Genomic DNA, 27,239 nt, shown 5'->3' with positions numbered 1-27,239 from the left:
TTTAAGAGCTCCCCCCCCTTCCAGTTTCAAGTAGAAAGAATTAAATGAATAATGATACCAGTTTATAACTGGATACAAAATCTACATAGTCCCTGTAAATTTGTTAAAATGTAAACTTGGCTGTGAAAAGAAGGAAGATACTAGAAAATTGTATCAAAATGAACTGTGTATAACACCACTAAGTTTGGGAAAGTATTTTTTTTAACACAAGAACAGTTTTTGTATTCAGATGGACAAACAATGATTTCCAGAAATCATTTAAGTAACTCAAGTCTGATAAAATTACGGGAAATGACTATATGTGATCAGAATGGCTTTCATCTGCATTTTGTTAGACCAAGCATTGATTTCACTTTTCAGTTGTGAACAGCAAGAGGCCAGCTGCGGCCAAAGGAGGGAGCAAGCAGTGAACTAAGGTCACAGTAGAGACTGAGCTGTCAGAAAATGCAACACTTTAATGATTGGAACTCAGCAAAAAATCTTCATGTTACAACTGTTTGAAAATGATATCCAGTCAAGCCCTACAATCAAAAATAGTGGATTGAAATTGTGGCATAATCAAGTCTCTGAACTATATTAATTAAACAGAATTATAAGACAAAAACAAGGCAGGTCAAATATAACATCAAGGCAGATTTTTACTTAATATTACTTGCTGCATTTTACTTAGTATATTTTTAACTAGTATTTCCAGCTGTGTTAAAGGAAATTTATAAACACATTTTGAAAAGCAAATTCCCGTTCTAAAACTTTTCCCAGATAGTTTAACCAAAAACGATCGGTGCAATTAATTGTTAATTATCTAGACTCTTCACAGCTGTCTAGAACTTTTCTACAAGTATTACCAGAGGTGTTTTTTTAATACCACCAGTCATTATTCAGGGGTCATATTACATCTTTGGCAACTTGGCAAGCTACGTTAATCTATGATCAGTGATGTGATGATAAAATTTCAACTGAAATCCTTGATGATCATTTAAATACAGCATTTGAAGAGGTATGTGAATATATTCTATTTTACATAATTTAGTAGAATTTTTAGTAGTATGAATAAAGTGCCACCCAATGATTGGCAGCCAAAAAGTCATATTCCAGCATAATAGTAACATAAAGACAACACAGCTCTTTTTCCCAAATGCCAGTTCTAACATTTGAACTGTATAGATCCTCTCATGTTTCAGCCGGAGGGAACAGTGTTGTACCTCCTCTGGAAGCTCATTCCAGAGACCTGGAGCTACTGTGAACAAGTCCTCTCAGAGGACCCTAGCCATAATAAAAAAAATTTAAAACAATGATACATAAAAACAATATGATACAAAACTTAACAAATGCCAAACAGATACCTAAATTTGACACAGACACACTTGAGTTTGAGCCCCAGTGTTGCAGATTTTAACTTTAAATCATTGTTTGGGTTACTTTGACACAATAGGCCTGAGAATTTGTTTTGAGACTCTTCTGTAAATCTGTAAATATGCATTTTTTCACTGTTCTAGTTAACATAATTTTCAACCTTGAAAGATAATTTATGAATAAATGGCTTTATGCCCAGAATAAATCTCAGAACAAATGGAACAGAGTTTGTAACAATTATTCATTGGAATGGTTAAAGGTGATTTACATCACACATTCAGAGAGCTGGAATCAGCTGGTTTAGTAAAACCATGTATTGGCCTGTGACATAACTTGTGTATAAGCCTGCCGCACTCTGTAACTTCTGAATCTCTCAAATTTTGAATTCAATGAAATCTATTTTCTCCTTTTTTGGGTAAAGCTCTGGGTAAGAAGCTTTGAAACATAGCCTTTCTTCTCAAAGTCAGCTTAGGCAATGCCCTGCACTCAGCAAGCAGGCCAAGTCTATGCTCCCATGGAATAAGGCCTCAGGCTTGGCTAACTAGGCTTAAGAACATAGACTGGAGCTTGAAACTAAAGGCAGGGAGCTTGGAGCACAGGGATCATGCCTAGTAAACTGGTTGATTTAGCAAGGAAGTCTTCTAGGCTGGCTGCAATTGCTGGCAGATATTGAAGCTTCTTCTAGGCTCAGCTGCAATTGCTGGCAGATATTGAAGCTCTGGAGGCTGCACTGTGCTCTGGCCAGGATCCTACAAGGAAGCACCACAGTCATCACTTTGTTCTGGATCTACAGGGAGGTTGTGCACAGTCACTGGCATTCTGTCTCCATTATGCCAGCTCAGCCTGGATCTTCCATCTCCTACAGTGGGTCCTGGGGGCAGGGGGTGGGATACAGGGTCAGGTTCGAGTCCTTCCTGAAGGCCTAGCAAATAACTCCTGGGCTCATGGCTTGCTTTCTTTTACAAGCTCTGGCAGGGTGACCTTTGCTGCTGCTGCTTCATCCTCATCATGTGCCTCTGCAGTATGGGACCGTCCCTGAGAACTCTGAGTCGCTGAGATGATTGGAAGAGTCATGATAGGTAGAATAGGAATGACATGCATGTATACATAGAGTCATGATAGGTAGAATAGGAATGACATGCATGTATATATAGAATTGATTTCTGTGAGGTATGCCAGTGATCTGTGTGATTATGTAATGTTTAATTAAATCAGATCTAGAGTGGCCAGATTATTTTAAATAAAAGGTTCAAATACTACCTTGACTGTTTATTAGCTGGGAAATACAAGGTTTCACTTTGAATCTGGAACAAGAAAACCATCCTCAATATCTTCCTTCAAGATTGAGGACTGGGCCCTGCAAAGATTGAATGTTCTAAAGGAACATTCTGCCATTAAGCTGCACTGTGGTTTAGTGGTGAATGTGTTGCTTCAATTCAATGCTCCCTCACAGGTGGGTTTCAGTGATTGCCACACCAGGCCAAATGGTCACCTTTCCATCCTAGGGTTGCCAGGTCCCCTCACCCTCTGGGTGGGAGGCGGGAGACCTGGCACTTACCTTGCTCCCGGGCTGTGTGATGATGTCACTTTTGGGAAGTGTCATCACTCAGGGCCTCGTGCTGCCCTTGGAAGCACTCCCATGCTCCACAGTGGGCCAGTTTCAGTCCATTTGGGGCCAAAACAGGCTATATTATGACCTAAATTGTTCCACTGTGAAACACAGGTGCTCTCCTGGGCCCTCCCGGCAGCACTCCCATGATCTGCAGTGGGCTGAATTGGGCCCCTTTGGGGGCTGAAATTGGCCCACTGCAGAGCATAGGAGCACTGCCGGGGTGGCATGATGGGGCCTGGAGCGTTCCTGCACTTTGCAGTGGGCCAATTTCAGCCCAATTTGGCCTGCTGCAGGCACGGGACTGCTGCCAGGATGGCCCTGGAGAGCTCTTGATCTTCACAGTGGGCCAATTAAGACCTCAAATGGGCCAAATTTTGCCCACTGTGGTGCACAGGAGTGTGCTGCACCGCCCAGGAGCACACCTAGGAATGCATGTTCTCCCGCCTTTTCCCCTACTGGCCAGATAAGCGGCGGCAGATGGTGGAATGTGGGAGCAGGGTATCCCCTACCCCCAGCGAGCGTCTGGCATCCCTATCCCATCCACTCGCCAGTTAGTCCTGTCTGTGGAAAAGGTTCTGCTTTTCCCACTCATTTGCTGATCTCTCTGGAGACTGGTAAACTGGGCAGATTGCTACCTCTGGATTTGAATTTGCTTGAAGGAAAAAGGGATTCAGTCTGGCAGAGGTGATCACTCAGGGTCATGGGTTCCAGACTGAGGGTTTCCAATACTAAATCAGTACTTTTAATTAGGCCTAGAAACTCTGAGTCAAACTGTGCAATCTGCTCCTGGCTAATTATGCAAATCAAGTATATTTTGAAGAGAGAAGGATATGGCCTTGGCACCCAAAAGACTGATTTAATTAAAATAATGACCACTTTGTTTTTTTGATTGAGGCACTGGATTGTATTCTATCACACAACTCAGCTAAATGAGGAACTTTCTTTCTTCCATTGGATGAAAAGCTGCTTCATGCCCTGGAAGAAGCCTCCACATTAGCTCCACATCGCACAAAACTCGCACGAGAAAACGTGATATTTCGCGTTTTCCCTGGCACGATCCGAAATGAGGCTCGACGCCCCGGGTGCAGGTAAGCCATCTGGAAACGGCCCTGGGGTGGTAAGAAACAAGATGCACCCGGTTTACTATACTACTGCTATTTTTTGAAATAATTTGCAGTTTACAAGAATGCATCTCAAAACAGACACTGAAGAGCCGCTGCGAGTTATACAAGACAATACTGACCATGATTGACCTATGGTCTGATTTGTTATAAGGCAGCTTCATGTGAGGACCAACTGAATATGCGGGTTTCAGTGCCTTTGTTGAAGACACCTACAATCCAATGGACTGCAGTCATATGTAATGACGAACCACAGTTCATAAACTGTGATATAATTAAATTCCAGTGAAATATGTTGACCCAAATGCAAGCTGACCATCAGATTGTGTTTTGTTGGTGGATGCTAAACTGGGATTCTAAATCAATGACATTTATTAACTGTGGTTTGTCATGCTTTCTGACTTCAGAAATCCAACTTTCTTTAGTAGCACTGATCCTATTAACTTTCTGCATACAGAGAGAGAAGTTCTGACTAACAAGAAATGTTTACTGCTCCAGGTACCTTCTAAGGACATTTCTTCCCTCTGTCTTTTCTCTACTCATCCCTCCCTGTTAGAGATGACTCACTAAGCAGGAATGTGCTTCAGAGATTTCTTCTCTCCAGAGAGGAAATTTAAAAGTCAGGTGAGGGCTGTAAAAGTTTTATTTTGTTTAAGAGTTTAGAAGTTGATGAGGTTGCTACCTAAATAATGGGGAAGGAGACTGACAAACATAGCCAAGAACAAAGAGCTAGATGCTTTCCTTTATTTTCGTTCCTTCTTCTCCAACTTATTGTGGATGTGTGTTATGTGCCATCAAGTCGCTTCTGACCTATGGCGACCCTATGAATGAAACCTCCAAACCATCCTATCATTAACAGACTTGCTCAGATCTTGCAAACTGGAGGAAATTGCTTCTTTTATTGAATCAAGCCATCTCATTTTAGGTCTTTCTCTTTTCCTACTGCCTTCTACTTTTCCTAGCATTATTGACTTTTCCAGAGAATCTTGTCTCCTCATAATGTGACCAAAGTACAATAGCCTCAATTTTGTCATTTTAGTTTCTAGATATTGTAGATAACTAGTATCAAGTAGGCTGAATACATAGTGAAACTAGTATCAAGTAGGCTGAATACATAGTGAGACTTTTCCAGCAGCCCCACAAAGCACTGGAGCTCAAGATGGCACTGGGGGAAAGGAGCAAGCTTGCAAAATAACTGAGATTTATGAATGAACAATAGTAGTTGCTTATGTATGTCTGGTAGACTAACCAAGGTTATTGTAACCAACTATAATTTTAAAAAACCTTTGTTGCTAGAAAGGGATTTGCTGGATTTCAGCCAATGCAGTTTGTGATAATACAGTATTAAAAGTACAGTAAGGAAGAAAACTGAGTCATGTTGTAAACAGGAAGGTTATACCAATGTGTCAAAAGGAAACTCGGAAAAAGTTAACTTCATAAATTTTAAAATTGATAAGTAATTGTGCAAAAGCAGGAGTTCTGGTCAATTTCTTTGAAAAAAAACAGGCCATATTCCTGGTTGTTGTGACTGGGAGAGGAAGGCAGATATTTTGGGAAAGAGTATTCTGTATGCATCTCTAGTACCTCTTCCTTTTTGTTTTCTGGCATTTGTCATTCCATATATGGAAAGACTTTCTGCTGGAGAATTTTAAGCATCACTTTGCTAGAATGAGAAATTAATGTGATGGTCCGATAGTTGCTGCACTCTTTGTCATGCCTTTTTTTCAGAACTGAAATGTAGATGGAGCATTTCCAGTTTGTGAGCCATGGTTTGTTTTTCATATGTGTTGACATATTCTTGTTATGATTTTGATGGACTCAGTTTCTGTAGCTTGAAATAACTCTATTGGTATACTATCTAGTGCTGGTGATTTGTTTCTTCTTCTTTCCTTGAGTGCAGCTTTCACTTCACTTTCTAAGATTGCAGATTCTTCTTCAAAATCTATTTCCATTGCTTCTGTATAGTTCAGTATATTGTTTACATCTTTTCTTTCTTTTTCTTTTTTTGTTCTGATTAGATGCTGTATTTCCATGTTGATCTTTCAGCATTCTGAGCAGTGGTTTGAATTTCCCTTTGATTTCCTGGATTTTGTGGAACAGATCTCTAGTTCTTTCTTTTTTGTTGTTCTCTTCTATTTCTTTGCACTTATTATTATAATAGGTCTCTGTCTCGGCGGGCAAGTTGCTGAAAACTGCATTTAAAATTCTGGTTCTATTTCTTTCACCTTTAACTTTTGCTACCCATCTAGCAATTTTAAGAATTTCATCAGTCATGTGTCAAGGCTTCGCCTTCCTTTTGCCTACAAAAATAGTATTTACACATTCCTCCTTGATAATATCTCTGGTTTCAGTCCACAGTTCTTCCCGTTCATGATCAATTAAACTTAGTAATCGAAATCTGTTCTTTATATGTTGTTTACATTCTTCAGGAATGTTATTTAGATTATATTTAACACTATAATTCTTTTAGTGTTTCTCTTCAACTTTATTCTAATTTTTGATGTTAACAATTCATGTTCTGTACCACAAAGAGCTCCTAATCTTGTTTTAGCAGAAAAAATAGAGCGGCTTCATCTTCTGCTTCTGATTATGTAAGCTGTTTGGTTCCTGTTGGTCTTGCAGTGATTTTGATGTATACAGTCATCTGTTTGGTTGTCTGAAGCATGTGTTTACAATGAACAAGTTGTTGGCTTCACAAAATTCTATGAATTGCTTCATTTTGTAATCCTAGTCCAAATTTTCCAACAATATTTGATTTTGCTTTGTCTCCTACTTTTTTCATTCCAGTCACCTATGATTACCTTACAGTTAATTAATGTAAAGGCTGATTTCTTAAAATTACAAAATGTTGCTTAATATTTTAGCATACTAAAACTTTGCTATAGCACACAAGGGTTTTTTTCTTATTATAATCCTTTCTGCTATCTTTAATGGACTCCATAGTTTAACTCCTTTTTTCCATAAAGCTAAATAGTTTGTGCTTAAGGTATCTGAAGGACTACTTCCCATATGAATTGGTTCATTCCCCAAGATCTGGTTCAGGGGCCCTTCTCTGAATCTCCTGACCAACTGACATCTTGTGGTAGCTAGGGAAAAGTCTCTTTTGATAATTGTGCAATGTCTTTAGAGTATATCCTCTGAGAGTTTAATCTAGTGCCTTCATTACTGGCATCAGGCAAAGACCTTTCAGTATTCTTTTGATTCTTGCTTGCCTCTTGTTGTGGCTCCAGTTTAAGTCCCAAGTTGATTTTCTAGTGCTGAATCACTGTTACATTTTAACTTTAGTTATAATGGAAAAATAGACATTATAGAATTTTATCTGATTATAGCTTTTCCAATAAATTACTTAATATAGATAGCAAATTATTTCAATAAAGGACATTGTAGATTGCAGAGTTAAGGACTGTCCTTTTTCTGACAATGAAAAGAATGTGTAGTAAAGTATGGATTTTTATTTAGGCTCAATTAATCAAAACCACACTGTAGTTCAGCATTAATGCAAATTATCCTGGTCTTTAATGCCATGATTTCACTATACATCTGTTTGTAATACTCTTTTTTCCAGCGTGTCCCATCCACAGTTTAAGAGGAGATTTATTTGTCTAGAGAGATCTCTGTATTTAGGTCTTTTTGAATGGCAAAGTTCAATGTTTGTCTTTAGAACAGTAGCAGTTTGAGCAGTCCTGCTTCTTTAAATTTCCTTAATATCTATATAAGTTAATAGTTTTTAGTAGTCAGATTCATTTTGAGGGTTAAAAAGGGCACACTTTTTACCAGCACCAAAGTTACCCAAATAATATCACTCTGTATTAACAAATGTTATTACTAACTTGTTCAATATTTAGTTACTGAAATATAGTTCTATTTTACAATTTATTAACTACTGGGAAACTTAGGTTCAAATCCTTACTATGATATGTATTTTGTATTCTGAACAATCCTGATTCTCTTCTGTCATAGAAAAATATTGGGGTGGGGTGGGGTGGCCCAGGAATAGGGTCCAGCCCCCAGCCAAACACCTCAAAGGAGGGAAAGAGAGCCTGCCTCGCCAGCCCTGAGCAGGAAGTGCCTGGTCAAACTAGGCAGCTGGGCGGGGTGAGACTGGCTGGTCCAGTCCCTTGCTGGGCAAGATGATACCAGGGTGGACCCATCCTGTTTCTTGACAACGAGGCTGGCCTGGTGTATCCCATTCTTTGTGGCATCCAATCCTCTCCTTGGGCTGGTAGTTGCTCTGGCAGAGAGTGGCCCCTAAGATAGCCCCCCCATCTTCCCAGGGGGGCTTAATGGACAGTCTGTCCGTGAAGGTGAAAGGTGGTCAGCTAATTACCAGGATATTAGAACACCACAACTGGAATAGAAAATAGCAAGAAAGTGGAATTTAATTCATTCATACTGTTGAAGGTTTTCACAGCCGGAGAACGATAGTTGTTGTGGATTTTCCGGGCTGTATAGCTGTGGTCTTGGCATTGTAGTTCCTGACGTTTCGCCAGCAGCTGTGACTGGCATCTTCAGAGGTGTAGCACCAAAAGACAGAGATCTCTCAGTGTCATAGTCATTTCCACTCTGTGACACTGAGAGATCTCTGTCTTTTGGTGCTACACCTCTGAAGATGCCAGTCACAGCTGCTGGTGAAACATCAGGAACTACAATGCCAAGACCACGGCTATACAGCCCAGAAAATCCACAACAACCATAATTTATTCATACTTGTGTACCTTAAGCAGCAGATGGGGTAAAACCTATGCTAGAAATTAAGGGAAGGCTAGCATGATTATGCAGGCTCTTTAAAAGTTTACGGCCTGCCTTTCTCTCCGTTAATGGATCATCAGAACAGGTCACACTAATTTAATTTGCTATAATTATAAAATCACAATAAAATTGTAACAAATTGTAGCAGCCTGGCAGTACAGCATCTCATCAACGATGCATTCAGACATCATTATTAATCACATTTACTATAAGCCACAGTTAATGGAACTGACTATAGATGTAATAATAGATGGTCATTACTAACCAGAATATTCTAGAAAACCCCAGTTTTCTGTTGCCAGTGAGAGCCTGCTGCAAAGGGGAGGTTGCCATTCTGCATCTGTAACTCTGTGCCCTGGGGGCTATGCTACCAAACTAAATAGATTAAGCTGTGATTCCTAAATATATAATAAGATTTACAAGCAGGTATGTAACTAGTTAATAAACATGATTTGTGCCTTTCCTCTTAACCAATGTTAGTGGATACAGCCGGGATTCAGATGTCACAATAAATCAGAGTGTAAATATTAAATTTTATTTATTTATTTTATTTCTTTAAAATTCAGGGTCCCCGAGGCAGCAAACATTAAAACAAAACATTTAAACTTTTGAGATGTTAAAAAAAACATTTAAAATACACATATATATATATAATATTTAGGTCAATTAAATAAAACATAATATAAACAAAGTAAAAATGCACAAAAACACACAAACAGGGAGGGGTGCTAATAAGAGTTAGTGAGGGAACTTCAGGCGAAACAAAAAAGTCTTCATCTGCTGGAGAAGACAATGATAGAGGAACACAGACAATTCCCCCTGGGGAGGGAGTTCCAAAGTTTTGGTGCCATGACCAGGGAAGCAAACTGAGAGCCAATGTAGATGGATCAAGATTGAAATGATATGGTCCCTACAACCCACTTGACTTAGCGTTTTTGTTGCAGCTTTTTGTACCAGCTGTGGTCTTCAAGGTTCACTCCATGTTGTTGTTGTTTAGTAAGTTATAGTCTGCCTTTCAAGGCAGATTACATAGTGCAAATGAAAATGCAATATAATCAACAGCTAGGACATTCACTGAGCAGAGTACAATAATGAACAACAGTCAGAACGTTCAGTGAAAGAGATACAATAGGGTATGGTAGCCGAAATTTGACAAACAAGCATAAAGCCACTCTCTTTTCTAAGCCCCAAAACAGGGACTCCTCCAAAGTAAACCTAAAACAAAAGGCTAAAAGGCACTGCCTATCAGTGGGAAACAACAATCTATAATTTATATTTTTTTGTTTTAATTTATATAAAGTGCAAAAGGTGCTCAATAGTGCAAATTGTCACAGTTATGATTCAATTCAATAAATATTCTTAATTTCATAAATATTACAAGCAATAAATAGAAGAGGTTACAGAATTAGAATCAATCATACACCATTGGTAAAAAGTAGGTCAGTATGCAGTCCTGAATAAATATTCACAAAAATATTATTCTTTTTCCTTTCAGTTGCTTAGAAATTACTTCTATTGTCGGGTATTCACAAGAAGACCAACCTATTCTTCTTTCTTGCCAAGATGTGCACGAAGCCTTAGTTCACAAAACTGGTTGCATTTTGAATTTTAAAAAAACCTGGGTGGAGCCTGATAGGTGTGTGCCAGCGTTATATTCCCATTTCGTGATTAACACTTTTTCAAAAGCTCATTATAATCATGACAATTTAACGACATATTTATTCAGGACTGCATACTGACCTACTTTTTACCAATGGTGTATGATTGATTCTAATTCTGTAACCTCTTCTATTTATTGCTTGTAATATTTATGAAATTAAGAATATTTATGGAATTGAATCATAAGTGTGACAATTTGCACTATTGAGCACTTTTTGACTTTATATAAATTAAAACAAAATATATAAATTATAGATTGTTGGCTCCCTCTGATAGGCAGTGCCTTTTTGCCTTTTGTTTTTGGGTGACTCTCTTCTTCTCTAAGGCAAACTACATCTTACAAGATGAAATCTTTCTGAAACAAAGCATGACTAATTTACATGGCATGTTTAGCAACATGGAAAACTCCCTAGTAGGCACATATCTACATCAGCAGAGAGTACAGCAGGCAGTGCCTAACAGAAAAGCATATAGTCCCTGCCCCTTCCAATGTGTCTCTCTGAGCTATTTCTTATGACACGGCTCTATAACCTGGGTAGAAAACCCTCCTGAATAATTCAGTTTTGCATAGTTTGCAGAAAGCTGGGAGAGTGGAACCTTTCCTGACCACAGGTAGGCCATTTCATAATGTGGGGGCTACCATGGAGAAAGCATGTGGGCAGGCAGCTGTTGATTTTGCCCAACTGCGGGGCAGTATCTGCAGAAGGCCCTATCCACATGAGTGAAGCTGCCATGGTGCCATGTTGCAACAAGTGGAGAGGCGGTATTACAGATATTAGGGGCCATGGCCATGAAGGGCTTTGAATGTTGAATTGAGCACATTGCATTAAACTAATCTAGATGTTACCAGGTCATGCACCACAGTAGATCTTTCCTGACCAAGAAGGACCGCAGTTGGCTAACCAGTTGAAGCTGGTAAAAGGCACTCCTGGCCACAGCTGCCACCTGCTTATCCAACAGTAAGCCTAGGTCCAAGATTACCACCAATCTATGGATCAGAACGGGTGACACTGTAAATCCTAAGTAAGACCTTCAGCTCACCAGTAATACTTAAATCTTGTTGGGATTAAGCTTCAGTTTATTAGCCTGTATCCACTCTAAAACTGCCTCTGAGCATCAGTTCAGAATATAAAGAAAGAATATATAGAATCAGAAAAACAGTAAAGAGCTTATTTTGTTTTATTGTATATAAATCCCCTGGATTCAGGATATAAGCTTCCAAGTGAAATACCTGCTTGTTCTGCAGCAGTGGACAAAATATAAAACTGTTGCAAAAAAAGCTGAGAAAGTGATGCTTCTTGGGATTCTTTATCAATCATTCAGTTACGTCCATTATAAATACAATGGAAGTTGAAATTCATAATGAAGTTATTAAAGTAATTCAAAATTATTAGAAGCTTGGAAAATCTGCACATTGAAATTATCCAAATAGACTTACATACAAAATGAATGTTTGTCCCTCCTTTTGTTTGTGGAGAGATATCAAAGAAAGTCACATTTTAAAGAGAACAATTCAGCTACATGATATCTCAGTGTATCATTGAAGCAAAGAGAATGGTAAGAATCAAAAGTTTATATGAATGGGTTCCGTACTGATTACAGTGCATAATTTTTCTTAAGGAATATTAAACCCTCATGCTTCAGCGCACAAGACAACTGCTAACTGATGGAGGTTAAGTGCAGTCTATTCCTGGTGTGACATTTATTCCATAAATGTCAACTACAAAGTTTCTTGCACCTTCCTTGAAAACATCTGGGCCCTGGCTGATTTTAAACTGACTTGATATCTCACTTGCTTTGAGCTGTAGTCCTTTTTAAGATACAATTTCAAAATACTTTATCTAAGCACAGATTTAGCTTTTTATAAAGCAATTTTGAGGAAAAAATGTAACACCGATCTAATTCATTTTCACAACAAGAAGGACTAGATAGGCACTTTGAGAGAGACCTCTATTCCTCACTTTCATTTCAACACCTGTTAGCTTTCTGCCAGCAACAGGTTTCCTGATCTGATTGTTCACAGGATACTGTGTGAATGTAATGAACAAAAAAGGACCAGAACATGTTTCAAATTACTAATTTGGTTTTCTTTCAGAGGAAGCAATTACAATATAGAGATGATTATTCCAATTTTTTAAAAAATCCAATTGATAAGAGAGTGATTTTTCCCATCTAAGTGGCTTTTCTTCAGTGTCTTTTAAGGCTGAAGGGAATATATAATTTTTCTGAGAGTTTTAAATTTTTAATTGGCTAATGCTTTACTTGTACTAGCCAGTTGCAGCAATATGCCAGCATCTTCTAAAGACCAAGCTTCACTTTTAAAAAATATAATTATGGAGATGTATGCATGTGTGATATTCAGATCCATGTGAGCAGGAAAGAGATGGGAGAAGATTCTGGAATTTTTTATTTCCATGTAATTATAACATTTTATTTTAAAAGAATTTAATTCACAACATTTTCCACATCTCACTAAAGATGCTGATCTAGGTGTAGGCTTTACTTATAGCAGGAAAAGATATTTGGCTATTGCCTAACATTTAATGTGAACTAATATTCATGCTCATAAATGGCTATGTTTGTGCAATCTGTCTACTTAGAAAAGGGGAGCAGGACTACCTGGGTGTTTATATTTACAAGCATAGTTTCCAATTCACATCAATGGCCCTACTGCATATAGAACCTACCTGAATGTATCCTAGTAACATTAATAATAGCATTCGATTTATATTCTACACTTCAGGAGGACCACTTAATGCTCACTCAGAGCAGTTTACTCAAACTGAGCCAGTTTGGTGTAGTGGTTAAGAGCGCAGGACTCTAATCTGGAGAACTGGGTTTGATTCCTCACTCCTCCAGCTGGGTGACCTTGGGTCAGTCACAGCTTCTAGCTCTCTCAGTCTCACCCACCTCACAGGGTGATTGTTGTGTGGATAATAGTAACATACATTGTAAACCACTCTGAGTGGACATTAAGTCATCCTGAAGGGTGGTATATAAATCGAATGTTGTTGTTATCATCATCATCATCATCTCAGGTTTTATACTATACTACTTAACCTCCCCAAGCCCTATTGAGAATTTTTTTTAATTTACAAAATGTAAACCCCACTTTTCTGACCTCACAAAGGCCACTAAGGCTAACAAATTAAAAATATGCATTAAAATATCACATCTTGAAAACCATTAAAACCAATAAAAATCATTAAAACAAAAACCAGAGCTAAAATAAACATGCAAAAACATTAAAACAATAATTAAACATTGGTTAGGAAGGCGAAAATCCACCTCCCCCCAAAGTCTTCACCCACTGGTAGAAAATCAGAAGGTGTGGGACTTTAAGCAGTGCTTTGGAAGATGACCGCATTGGTCAGATAGGTATGTAAGGAAGAAGGTGGTCCTTCAGGTCTGTTGGTCCCAAACTATTATATGGCTTTAAAGGACAACACCAGCATCTTGAATTGTGCCTGGAAACCAATTGGAAGCCAGTGTAGGTGGGCCAAGAATTGAGTGGTATGGCCCTTATGATCCCCTCCAGTCAACCTCCTGGTTGCAGCATTCTCCACCAACTGAAGGTTCTGAACACTTTTCAAGGGAAGCCCCATGTGTGCACTTTGATAATCTAATCTAGATGTAACAAAAGCATGCACCACAGTGGTCAGATCTTTTCTGCCTAGGAAAGGCTGCAGCTGCTAACCCATCAAAGCTGATAAAAGGTACTTCTGGCCACCGCTACCACCTGCTTATCCAACTGTAGGCCAGGGGCCAAGAGCGTGCTCATGCTAAGTGCCTGTCCTTCAAAAGAGTGCAACCCCATCCAGAGCACATGGCACCTTAAGTCCCAGGTCAAACATACTGCTCTGCAATAGCATTTCTGTCTTGTCAGGATTGAGCTTCAGTTTATCCACTCCCAAACTGCCTCCAGACACTGTTCAGAATATATAGAAACAAAATATAATCAGAAAAGCTGTGAAGAGTTTTATTTGTTTTGTTGTATCTAATCTCAGACAAAACTGTAAAGAATTAGACATTTAGTAGAGTAGCAGTAGCTGCTATTATCTAGCTATATATTCTTCACTATTTGGTGACCAAGACACCAAATAACTCCCCATTCTGAAAGGGTCCTCTCTGATGTGTTATATATTGGATATTTGTTACATCAAAGACAAAGCAACATTGAATTGCAATCCTTTGCTCCAAACTCTCAAACACATGGTTCCTGTGGTGTTTGGAAGCTCAGATTTCATAGGTTTGGCAGAAACATTAAACTAGAGCATATACTGACAGTTTTCTTACTTTCTCCACATTAAAGTTTCCCAGACGTAGAAGGCAATTAACTGGGGACTGTATTCTAAGTATTCTAGCAAAGTGAAGATAAACACTGGCAGGCTAGGTTCATTCCCTATAAGAAATATGTCCCATTGAAGTGAAATGGAAGTTTCCACGTAAAAGAAAAAACCAAATGAGAGAGAAGTTGGGGCTGGGGTTTGTTAGAGCAATCTTAGCTACCACCATAGCATATGAAGGGTCTGTTTTCAGCCCAAGTTGAGAGGAATTGAGTGTGAACAGTGGGGAGATGGAGACCTTAATGGAAAGCAGTTTTACCACCATCAGAAGAACTGGGAAAAGGTTGGCAAGGAAATTTGGGAAGAAGGTGTAGACTCCCAATCAGGCTAAAGAGAGAAGATAGATCTTCTAAGGAGAGATTTTCCCTACACAGTCAAACAGGGAGGTAGCTCTGGAGAGTGAAGAAATTCCTTGTTGTGGGTGTGTTTGGAAACTGCCTATGGAGACCTTCAAATTCAATTAATAACTGAAGGAAAGCACTGGTGTTTGGAGAGAAGGGGACTGGGGTATTAGACAGTGGGTATCAGCATTTCTAACTCCAAAAGCAAAAGAGAATACTAAAAGAAAGTATACTAGAATGTTTGGGGGAAAACAAGGGAACAAAAAGCTCAAAACATAAGCCTTTAAGTATCTGTGAAGAACATAAGAACTAAAGTCTGCATGTACTGATTTTTACCTCATTTGTATACGTGTGTGTTCAATTGCCTCAGAAATTTTCAACCCCTTAACAGTCCTGCAGTGGTGTGTATAGCACTTCCAAGCTTTTAAAAACATGCAGTCTGAAAAATGTTTTTAAAAGCTTGGAAGTGCTATACATGTTTTTTAAAAACATGCAGTCTGGATTCAGTTTCGTTTTCCCGGCTATGTCAGACGCTCCTCTCCGCAGGTCCGGGAGGAAGCGCCCGAGCAGCCTGACCGGGTGGTTGGCCCGCAAGGGTTAACCCCCAGGACTCCCAGTGAGGGGGTCAGGGTCCAGAGCGCCGCGGGAAGAGCCCCCTGAAGTCGATGCAGGGGGTAAATTGCCCGTTTGCTCCTACGGAGGCCGGCAGACTTGCGCAGCACATCGCGTGCTGCCGGGCCATGGAGAACGGCAACAAGCAGATTTAAGGTGAAAACCTGGAAGTAAGCGAATCCCTTCTGTTATTCTAAGCGTATGCGAAGGATTGGTGGGAGTTGAAGCTAAGAAGGTTCGGATATCTTCCCCTTCATTGAGTTTTGGAACTTAGTTGGCGGACTCCCCCCTCCCTAAGATGGCGACAAAAAAGCAGAGCCCTGCTCTGGGCAAATCTGTTTCGGCTGCTTTGCAGGGGAAAGGAGAGTCTCTTGAAGAGGTGGTTAAGTGGTCGGTCGTTGAAGCTATGAAGCCCTTTGTTGATAAGCTAAATGAAATCGGTCAGAGGGTTGGTTCAGTTGAAAACGAGGTGAAAACCATTAAAGACGTAGCGTCTGGGGCAGAGCAGTCTGCTCGGGAAAACGCAGTACTCATGAAAGCAACAAACAAAGAAGTAAAGCTTTTGGAGAATCAATTGATAGGGTTACAAGTGGATCGTGCTCAGACAGTATTGCGTCTTCAGAATGTGAAGGATGAGGAGAGTGAAAACTTAAAGGATTTGGTGTCGGAACTTTTGGCGTCATTCGCAAAGGCAACTAAAGAAGAGTTAAAAAGCGATATTCTGGAAGTCTGCCGGACATCTTCAAAATATGCAATGAAGCATCAGCTGCCTCGCGAGATTATTATTGACTTTTCATCTAAGAATACTCGGGACACCATCTTATATAATTCGTACAATGTTGACTTGGACTTTCTGGGTAACAAGGTTAAGATATTGAAGGACGTTCCATTTTTAGCTTGGAAAAGAAGATTCAAATATAAAAGGTTTGCAGCTCTTCTGAGGAAGCGTGAAATAAAATACAAATGGTTATTTCCAGAAGGCATCTGGTTCAGTTATAAAGACCAAGCCTACAAGATAACATCGGAAGCACAGCTGAGGGACTTTGTGTTTAATCATCAAGAGTTTCAGCAAGGAGAAGATTTAGGATCTGAAGGGGAGAATGGGGAGGAGGGAGTGAGCACAGCTACTGTAGCTGTTCAGAGAGAGCTGCGACCGAGACGCCGGGGGGGGGGGGGAGAAGACCTGATCCTGATTGTAGTTCGTACTTTATGAGATCTACCAATCTAATAGCATATTAGAAAGTTTAACTTTAAATAATTGTATTATGAAGGGAATGCAATACTTGTAGATGTAGTGTGTTTTTTATATGTTGTTGTTTCCCTTTCCCCCTGTTCCGTTTTTCCCTTTTTTGTAGTTTTTGTGGCTAGTAATTAAAAATAAAAATGTATATAAAAAAAAATAAAAAATAAAAACATGCAGTCTGTCACAGATATGGTCTCCTCAACTATTTAGGGATTCAAGAATGCAAACTGTATCTTGAATTGAGCTTGAAACTAATTGGCATCCAGTGCAGATTGAATAAAAAGGGAGCAATATGTTCCTGGCAGCTTATTCCTACTAGCATTCTTGGAGGGGCATTTTGGACCAATCGCAGTTTCTGAACACTAAGAAGCCCCACATAGATTGTGTTACAGTAGTCTAGTCTTGATGTCCTTACATATGAGTACTCATAGCCAAATCTTTTCTGCCGAGAAACGGGTTCAGTTGGTGAACCAGCTGAAGGTGTCTAAAAGCATCCTGGCCACAGCTACCACCTGACCATCCAGGAGCAGTAGGAGATGCCGAAACACCCCCTGCTGCAAACTTGGGGAACTGCAAACCCATCCAACAAAGGTGCAACACCTACCCCACAATCTGTCTGGTTTCCAATCAAAAGTACTTCCATATTATCTAGAAAAAGATATGGTATTTTTAATAAGTATGTATTACTTTGGGGGTTTTGTTTGATTTTTGTTTGCGTTTTGTTATTTATTCACAAATGAAAAAGTAATTGGAAACCATAGAATCCTAAAAGTGTTCTAGTTAAAGGTAGGCCCTACTACGCAGAGAACTACAGAATATTCTATAGGTACATTTTAATTGAAGATAATCTATCAGAAATTATTGCATGGTGGTTTCAGAGAATAGTAGGGAGAAATACAATCATATCTTTCACATTCCTCTTTTTAAAAGTGTCTTGCTAGGTACAACCTCCTTCACACCTATCAAGAAAGTCCCCTTTTAGGTCAATAGATCAAAAAATGGATTGGCTAAACTCAAACAATCTGCTGGTATCCTATCATGCAGCTGCTGAGATGACACCATTTTGAAAGTGCATGAAAAGGCACTTCTAAACTATTCTTACCTCTGATCCTCAGATGGTGACTCACAGTGGAGAGGAGGTCAGGGGTTATACAAAATTTTTACATGGGTTTCCCAACCCTTTATTTCTCTTGTAATGATAGCAGGAAGTTGTGCTTCTAGGAGAGAATTGCAGGTGAGAGGGTGGCTTTTTTACCTTTGTCCACCCGCTGATTTTCTATGATTTTATTTCCTCATCAGTAACATACCCCTTCACATCTAGGCTAAAACCAGAACAGAGAGGCTAAGAATGAGAACAGCCTAGGGGAGATTTGTTGATTTAAACACTTTTCTCACATAAAATTCCCATCCTGCAAATGTTCTTCCGTGACACTATGTGTTCCCATCATCTCAGCAAATACAGGTTTGGAACCATGGTTTTGCCAAAATCTTATATATTAATAGCCAAATGTCCCTGATCTGAGCATATTTAAATCTTAAGATTGAAGCCATGAATGAACAAGACAGATATTCCTACATACCTGAAAAATGACCCAGGTTTGCAGAAAAAATTGAATTTTAAAAAAGTTTTTAAAAAACCCTACAATGATAAAAGGAGCGCCTGTAGCTTTAACCAGATGCCCTCAGTGGCTGCTGCAAGGCAGCCATAACAGTTTAGCCAATATTTTAGGCTTAGGTTCTGTCAGTAAAAGGCAGGGGGAGGGATCAGAGTCTTTTCCAGGGCTGCTTTGCCTTTGAGGAAGGACTCATTGGGGACAAGCCTGGAAGCAACCACTGGATGACTTGATACAACATAACTCTCATGACTCATCGAGGCCCAGCTGGTTGGTGCTGTTCAACAACAACACTCCCTCCTCATAAAAAGCCAGTGTAGTATAGTGATTGGAGTTTCAGAATAGGATCCAGGAAACCCAAGTTCAGATCACCACTCTGCTGTGAAAGCTTACTGTGTGACTTTGATCCACTTTCAGCCTAACCAACCTCTCAGGGTTGTTGTGAAGATATGTAGGCAAGAAGAATGATGTAAGCTGCTTTGGGTCCCCATTGTGGAGAATGGCAGTATATACATGAAGTAAATGAACAAATATAAATGAAGATGGGGCAGATAAAAGGGAAAGGTGAACATATGGAGGCTGCCAGGAGGAGAAAAAGAGGAAATAATATGGGGAAGGGAATGCAGGGAAAAGTGAGTTATCAGCCCCACAAGTCCTTGCAAGTTTCCTACTATCCAGTTGGACCTGACTCAGTCAGCACCACACAACTGGGCTACAGAGGAGATCCTGGGGGGGGGGGGAGAAAGAGGACATGGTAGAAGAGGGGAAAATAAGATCCCCCCCCCAACACACACGAGTTGTCATGGGCTGGGCCCACCCAAGCTGATAGTCCAAGCACTAACACGAAGCCAAAGGAGTGTTCAAGATTCAAAAGCCAGCTCCAGTCCATAGTCAGAGCACAAGGTAAACACCGGGAGTGCGTCCAGAATCCAAAAGTCAAGTCCAGTCCATAGGTCAGAGCATGAGAGTATCAAGTCAAGGAGCAGGCAAGAATAAGATGCAAGGTTCCAGGAAGCAGTTGCAGGTAATCAACACATTGCTTCCACACCTGGCAGTTTCTCCAGACTGGCTTTTATAGCCAGGCGAAGTGTTCAGCCAGCTGCTGGGGCTCCATCCTGACGCTACTCATCATTGCTCTCCAGCAGCTGGCGTTGGCTCAGGAGACGAGCACTGCACCGTCTCTCCTGCAGTTCCAATCTCTGGCATTGTCTGTGGTGTTCTTTAGGCGTGGGTGAACCTGGGGGGGGGCCTTTGGCTGGGCTGCTCCTGTAGCCTTGGATGTCCCTGGCTGAGCTTCCCCTGTGGTATTGGGGCCAGAGGGTGCTAGTGCCTCAGCTACTGGCTGTAAGCTCTGATCAGCCATCAGCTGTTGCTCTTGATCACCAGCTTCGGCTGAGTCAGGGCTAGGGCTGGCTACACGAGGCTCCTCTCCTCCGGAGAGTCCAGACTGGGCCATGACACAAGTCTTTTTTGGTCTCCACTTGTAAGATATAGATCTGCCTTAGAGAAGAGAGTGGCCTGGATTTGTAGGTGGATCATTTGTGAATCCATTAAATGGGAAATCACCAAAGTGCCTCTCCAGTGCATCAGTCATCTCCCCTGCCTTTTCTCTCGATGGGAATATTTTAGGGTTTAGTACTGCCATGGTGTGTTATATATTGCATTGCTGATCAAACCCCTCTACATCAGCAAGTATGTTATGTACCATATTGTATCCAAGGAAGTTGAATTCCACCCACCTTGGAACACTGAAAACTAAGCCAGGGTTACAAAGCACAATCTTTTCCAGATTATCCATCATAATATTGTAGATAATGTTACTATTGGTGGTGGTAGTAGTGTTGTATTGTCAGTAGTGAGATTCTTGATAAACTCGTGTTTAGTTTAAAAATTCAGTTTAATGTCAAATGAATGCATGCATTTGCATTTTCAATAGGATATGGATTAACAATGCCTTCTGAATCATTCTGCGAAACTTTAATATCAGTTCTGGATGCAAAACAGGCAATGTAACATGAAGATGACCATGATTGTTAATGGCTTGTTTTAGCTGGGAGCTATAAAATCATCTAAGGGCTCTGTTGGTGTTGGAATAATAATTTACCTAGACAATTACCACATGGTGGAATTTTTGCAGCTCTAATTCAGTGTTATTAATAATGAATAAAATTGCAATTTTCTCAGGTTGCTGGGGGCAATGGGGAATTATTTCAATGAATATTTCAGCACATTATTTTAATCATAGTTCTACAAAATTCAAGTGGGCAATATTTTATACTTTTAAGTTTAGTCTGCTAAGGGACCATAGTCATTAAATTGCAAACTATTTGCTCTTAGGTCCATTCTATGATTTACAATCCTTTTTAAAAACACTGTAAAAGAAAGCAAGCTGTGTCATTAATACTTGTAATTTGATGCTGCATTTGTTAATGGGCTCTCTCTGATTAATGTTTAGTGGTAAAGAGAGCATTTTGAGACAGGGAGCCTGAATCTTTAAATGCTTGAGTGCAACTAAGGAAGTAATAGAATGGCACACATTTTCATAGTATACATTTTTGTTCTGTTTTCTTTATAATAACTCAAACAAACAAATGTCTCATAGAATCACTGTCTAATGAAAAACACACGCTGCATTCAGAGGTAACAATAAACCATAGGCTGACATTGAATGAGGCTAAAGCCTTTGGGCTTCTGTGCTCCTCTTCCCTCACCCCTCATATGTATGATTCAGGAATGGAAGATTTTATGTTCCCCCCAAACAGTAGCTTGTAAATTTGTCAACACTGGACGAAATAATAAACTGTAGTTTGTTAGGAAAGTAGAAGTCTTCTGTTCCTGATTCATATCTTAGGAGTGGAGAAAGTAGGTGTATACATACAAGCTGGAGGACTTTCTGTAATGATGAACCATGATTTGTGCAGCCGGTGACTCCATGTGCCAGTTTGACAGATGCTAATCTTTGTGGGATTTTCTCCCCTTAGCCAACTACATGACTTCTGGCGCTTAGATTATTGGGAAGATGATCTGCGCCGACGGAGGCGGTTTGTTCGCAATGCTTTTGGCTCCACCCACTCAGATGCCTTGCTCAAAGCTGCTGTGGAATACGGTCAGTACTCATTTATGCTCACTGCTTAAAGAGGGGGGAGTCTATTATACCAATGGGAACTACCTCATTTTTTTCTTCTTTGTATGTCAGTATCAAGCCTGAATCCTCTCTAGGAGCTAAAATGACTAAATTTTGATCACATCATGACCAAAGAATCACTGGAAAGGACAATAACTAGGAAAAATTGAAGGCAGTAGGAAAAGAGGAATATCCAGCATGAGTTGGATTGACTCAAAGGAAAAAAGGAAGACCAAACATGAGATGGATTGACTAAATAAAGGAACCAAAGCCTTCTGTTTGCAAGACCTAACCAAGGCTGTTAATGATAGGATGCTTTTGAGATCATTAATTCACAGAGTTGCCATAAGATGGAAGCAACTTGACAGCATATAACACAATACACGTCTGTACTTCTTGGCCTTGCATCATATGCATATGTAGCTGGGTACAGATCTTGCAGTGTACTTAGTGGTATAGATTTGAAACTTCCCCAGAACTACTGATCTCTGAGTAGGACTTGGCATTGTATTAAAAAAGGGTTTGAGACCATGTGACACTGTGGTCCAAAAAAGGAAAGGGTCAGTTTCTAAATGAATTTCTAGTCCTAGGGAGAAGAAAGTGGCAAAATACCAATAAGGACTGAAAAATTGAATTGTTCAGGATGCCGAGGAAGTAGCCTTCTCTAGGCTAAATTTAGCTCACACCTACCGGTTAAATGCCTCTAAAATATATATATATATATATATATATATATATATATATATATATATATTTTAATGGCATTGATGTGAGCTGTAATTTTTTCTGTAGAATTTATAAAATAAATAGAATAATGCATATTTTCCCACCTGTGTTCTGAAACAAGTTTTCTCAATATAATATCATTATCTTATGATGTTGCTTTTAATAAATATTTTGCTGCTGTATCCTGCAATTAATTAATTTTATTAAAAATTTTACGGAGCCTCCCCCCACTTCCATATAAGCAAATGTTAAAAATTTCCTTTGTGAGCTATCATATTGTCAAAATGAAAATGGAATTGTCATTCATAGTGGTGGAAGCCAATGAAACATATGCACTTTGAAGTCCAAATGATTTTACTGGTAGAGTAAAGCAGCATTTAAAATTTTTTTTACTTCATTTATGCCCTGCCCAATGGGGATCCAAAGTGGCTTACATCATTATCCGCTTCTCCATTTTATTTAGTTTGGGGGGGACAGGGGGTCCTCAATTTTAATCATTTTTACTGCATTTCTTGTGCTACAAATAGAGGTCTTTTCAGGAACAGATAGGGGGGTTGTGTAGGCAGCTACATCAGGAATGAAAAGAAAAAAAATCCACATTTTATGAGTGATGCTCATTTATGTTTCATTAGATTCAAGTCATGAACTTGGAGTTCATACATGGTAGAAGAAATCCTAGCTCCTGACCACCAATCCACATTTAGCTTTTTTTTAAAAAACAAAAGGAGTTAGAAGTTTGATGGTTGTTGTGGGTTTTCCAGGCTGTATTGCCGTGGTCTTGGCATTGTAGTTCCTGACGTTTCGCCAGCAGCTGTGGCTGGCATCTTCAGAGGTGTAGCACTAAAAGACAAAGATCTCTCAGTGTCAGCCTTCGACAGCCTTCGACAATACATCGAGTTAGAAGTTTGTTTGGGAAGAGTTTGTTTTTGTTTTTAATGAAAACTCTGACTTTCAGACTCTGCTGAAACTGTTTAATGCCACCTTAAAGCCAGCTTTGCAGATTTTTCAGACTCCTTTGTTACAATTCATTTTATTTATATCTGTAGACATTTTTATATATAACTAGTGAATGCCAGTGATGCTTTTGCTTTAACCCTGATGAGATTAGTAAATACACTATTTTAAAATTTTTGAAGATTTTGATGTTGTGTGCTCTCTTTACAGAACAGTAGCATTAGTCAGGTTCTGGTTCCAAGGAGCTTACTGTCTATCTCTGAGCAAATAATAGGGATGCAGGGAGCGGCAAAGTTATACAGCATAATGTATTTACTGAGTACCAGGTGTCCTAAAGCAAAGAAGGGAGGCTTGCCCTGGAAAATCATAGAATTAAAGTAATAGAAAATTTAAGATGGCCCTTATCTAGCATAATTGAGGAATCTTATATGATTTGCTGATTATTGTCCTTAAATACAAAAGTAAAGTGTAATGCCTGTGGAAAAAGTGTAGATCGTGATGCATGTATTGTGATAAGTGATTTACATTTGAAATCACAGCAGAATGAAATTATCATTACTGCAGCATGACAGCTTTTGGTATCAAAATTAACGACAACATTCTAGAAGCATTTCAAAACAGCATGCACTGAGATTAAACTCCACAGATTTTATCTTGATGTCCTATTTTCAAGGCTTGTGCTTATGGATTTTAATATTAAAACTTTTTAGTTGACCTTGCTCCATAAGAAAACATCCTTAACACCAATGTTATTTTTATGCCTCTTGGTGATACTAATGAGTTGAATAATTTATGAGGTTGTCATGTGAAAAGGATTTGGTGCAGTTTGATGTATTTTCAACCTCTGGTGCTGGAATGTGATTAATAAAGAGCTGGAGGCACAGATTTTTTTTTCCATAGAGCTTAACTTTCATTAGGGATTTTTCATCAGAGTTATTTTGATATATATTTTTATATCAGCGTAGCAAAATAGCAAAATTACTCTTAATTTTCAGAATGAAAATTACTTGAGAGCAGTCTGGTCATCTTTGTTTGAAAGGGTATTCTATAAATATAGACAGTAATTCATTGATCTCAAATAGCTTCTAAGTAAAAAATGGTGGGAAAAGTGACAAGCTGTAAAGGCTTTAAAAAAATCTTATCTCCAATTTTAGTATCATAAATACTTCTTTACATATCCATATAATAGTGGAAAATACCTTAGCAGTTTCTGTTATCTGCATTGACTGCCAGTTATCATTTAGGGTGCCTGTCCATAAATATTTTAGTAAAGGAATGTTTAGTCAAAGCCTAAGTCAGCAAGCTCCTCTGTGTCTACGATCAAAGGCATCAGCTTAAATAGGTCTGATCAGGCATTGCAGACGAGGGCAGGCAGCTTCAGCCGAGCAAAAAACACAGAGCAAAGATGACAAAATTAATCAGTCATTTCTTTGGCAATAAATAATAAGATATGCTGAGGTCTGCAGATGAGAGAATTTCTAGGTTCCTTGGAGATGTGCCTGCTTAACACCTGATTTATCTAAGCTTGTGTAGCCATCAAGCTTTGACCTTGATGAACAAAAGAGCACTCTATAACTAATCTAGACTTAAAGCAGTATTGGTAGTGAATACATGTACACAATGAAAATATGATGTTCATCATCATCAAGGAACAGGAAAGTCGAGGGGAGTAGGGATAAATATGTGGCTTTTGCACCTGTTTCTGAGGAGGCATGTCAGATGCTAGCTAATGATTTAAATTACAGAAATTGTTGTGAAGGCCTATACACTACAAAGCATAAAATATATTTTGATTGCTTTGTAAAAAAATCATCCAATGTAAAAGCAAAGATTTTGCAGAAGTTTTGTTGCTGGTGGGCTTAAATATGTTCATATTTTTACATCTTAGTGTCGCATACATAAAAGGTTCTCTGGAGAGTAGCAGTTTTACATTTTAACAATACAATTTAGTTAGCATTTTAAACAGTTGTTTAAAAATGTGACACGTTTAAAGTCATTCTAAACTATGAAGGGAGAGCAGTTTAAAGAAATAGTTTACCATATGCAGTGCCACAATTGTGTGCTGTTACTCATAAGGCTGAGCTGGAGGTGTAAGCAGCTGCATATATCAGGGCTTGTACAAGGAAAGAAAAGAAAGAAACTCTAGAACATGGAATTTCATAGGTGAGAGACAGCCACCAAGATCTTCACTGTTTGTAAAATGAAGAAGGCATTCTTGGATGGTCTCAGTGCACAATGGAACATGAATGCATAGCCACTGTAGGGCAGTGATCAGAGTATTCAACTAAGACTGGGAAAACAAAGGCTCTGAGTGACCTTGGGCCACCCTGTCTACAGGACTGTTGAAAGGTTATTATGTTAGCTGCCCAGAGATTATTGGAGGGTGGATGGAGCAAAATAAATGTTCCTGGCTAGTTACACTAGAGTGCTATACCAAGAACAAAAAGGCCCAACTCTTGTGCCTGACCACTTAAACTTCAAATTTGATTGCACGTACAGCTTCCAAAAAGATCTGCTACAACAAGGAGATTCATACAGGAGCAGATAATCGGATGGGTACAAGATAGCTTATTTGTGTGCAAAGTCTGAATACTGAAGTATAGGAAGGAGTATTTTGTTTTGTTTCATTGAATTATTGGGGAGGGTTGATAATTACCAGCTTCAAGCTGAATCTTTGCCCATTTGACTAGCAACTTTAATACATCAAGCCATACCACGTAATAGACAGGCCCAGATTATGACTTGATTGTTTGTATTTGTTCACTGTGATATTATTTGCTATTTTTATTTACTAAGCTGCCTTGGGTAGGTTCCTGGAGAGACAGCATAAATGTTTTCTAAATGAATAATAAATAAATGATGAGACCATAAGCTCTGTCAATTTAGGAGGCCCTGATGAGTGGTGATCACTGGCTTAAGCTGGAGGTGCCAACTTTTTTCTTATTTAGAAGCCCCTCAAGTAGCCCTAAAGTGTAGCTTACTTATTACTAGACATGGGCATGAACAGAAAAAAACCCGAACGTGGTGTTCATTGTTTGTTGCCATCCACAAACAACGAACACTGACGAACATGAACCTGTCACGAACATGTTCATTGTTTGTTGTTCGTGGGGGCCAGCAGGCTCTCCTCCAGCCATCAATATCCTTACTGCACCACTCCCAGAAACTCTACCTGAGCAGGCAGCAAGAAATGTACCAACAATAATTGATATGATTTGGGCGACTAGGGATTTGACTTTATTGACTAAAAAAGTGGAAATTTTACCGAGGGTGAGTGCAGACCATAATCCAATGTTATGGAAATGGACAGGGTGGAGAAAATTTAAATGGAGATTAAATAAGGATTTACTACAAAACCAGGAGAATCTGAAGTATTTGAAAGAAGAAACTAAGCAATTTTTTTGACAAATAATAATAATGAAGTGTCGACACAGATGGTATGGGATGCATACAAAGCTGTAATAGAGGAAATTTAACACTACTTAATATTAAAGACAAGAAAAGAAAACAGGAGAAATGGCAAGAAATACAAGAAAAAATTCACAAGAAAGAACAACAATTAAAGAAAAGACCAGGGAAAAAGATGATTATACAGGAAATTAAAATACTACAAGATCAAATAACAGCTATCAGCAATAAGGAGCTAGAATGGAAACTAAAGACATTAAAGCAGAAGACTTTTGAAGGAGCAAATAAGCCAGGAAAGTATCTAGCCTGGCAATTGAAAAAAAAGAAGGAAAAGAAAATTATTAATAGAATAATAGAGGATGGTAAGGAACTGAAAGA

The 27,239-nt window shown here is 39.1% G+C and overlaps 1 protein-coding gene across 1 annotated transcript in view; it reads left to right on the top strand.

The window, feature by feature from the left end:
* NBEA (neurobeachin) overlaps window positions 1-27,239 on the top strand; it is a 702,521-nt gene that overhangs the window by 388,704 nt on the left and 286,578 nt on the right. Inside the window, exon 38 of the mRNA XM_054973860.1 lies at window positions 21,631-21,755. Within this exon, the coding sequence (XP_054829835.1) occupies window positions 21,631-21,755 (125 nt within the window). The remainder of the gene's footprint in view (window positions 1-21,630; window positions 21,756-27,239) is intronic.

This window comes from Eublepharis macularius, chromosome 3, assembly GCF_028583425.1.
Source record: "Eublepharis macularius isolate TG4126 chromosome 3, MPM_Emac_v1.0, whole genome shotgun sequence".
NCBI lineage: Eukaryota > Metazoa > Chordata > Lepidosauria > Squamata > Eublepharidae > Eublepharis > Eublepharis macularius.
The sequence above is the reverse complement of the archived record's forward strand: the minus strand, read 5'-3'. Positions and strand labels throughout refer to the sequence as shown.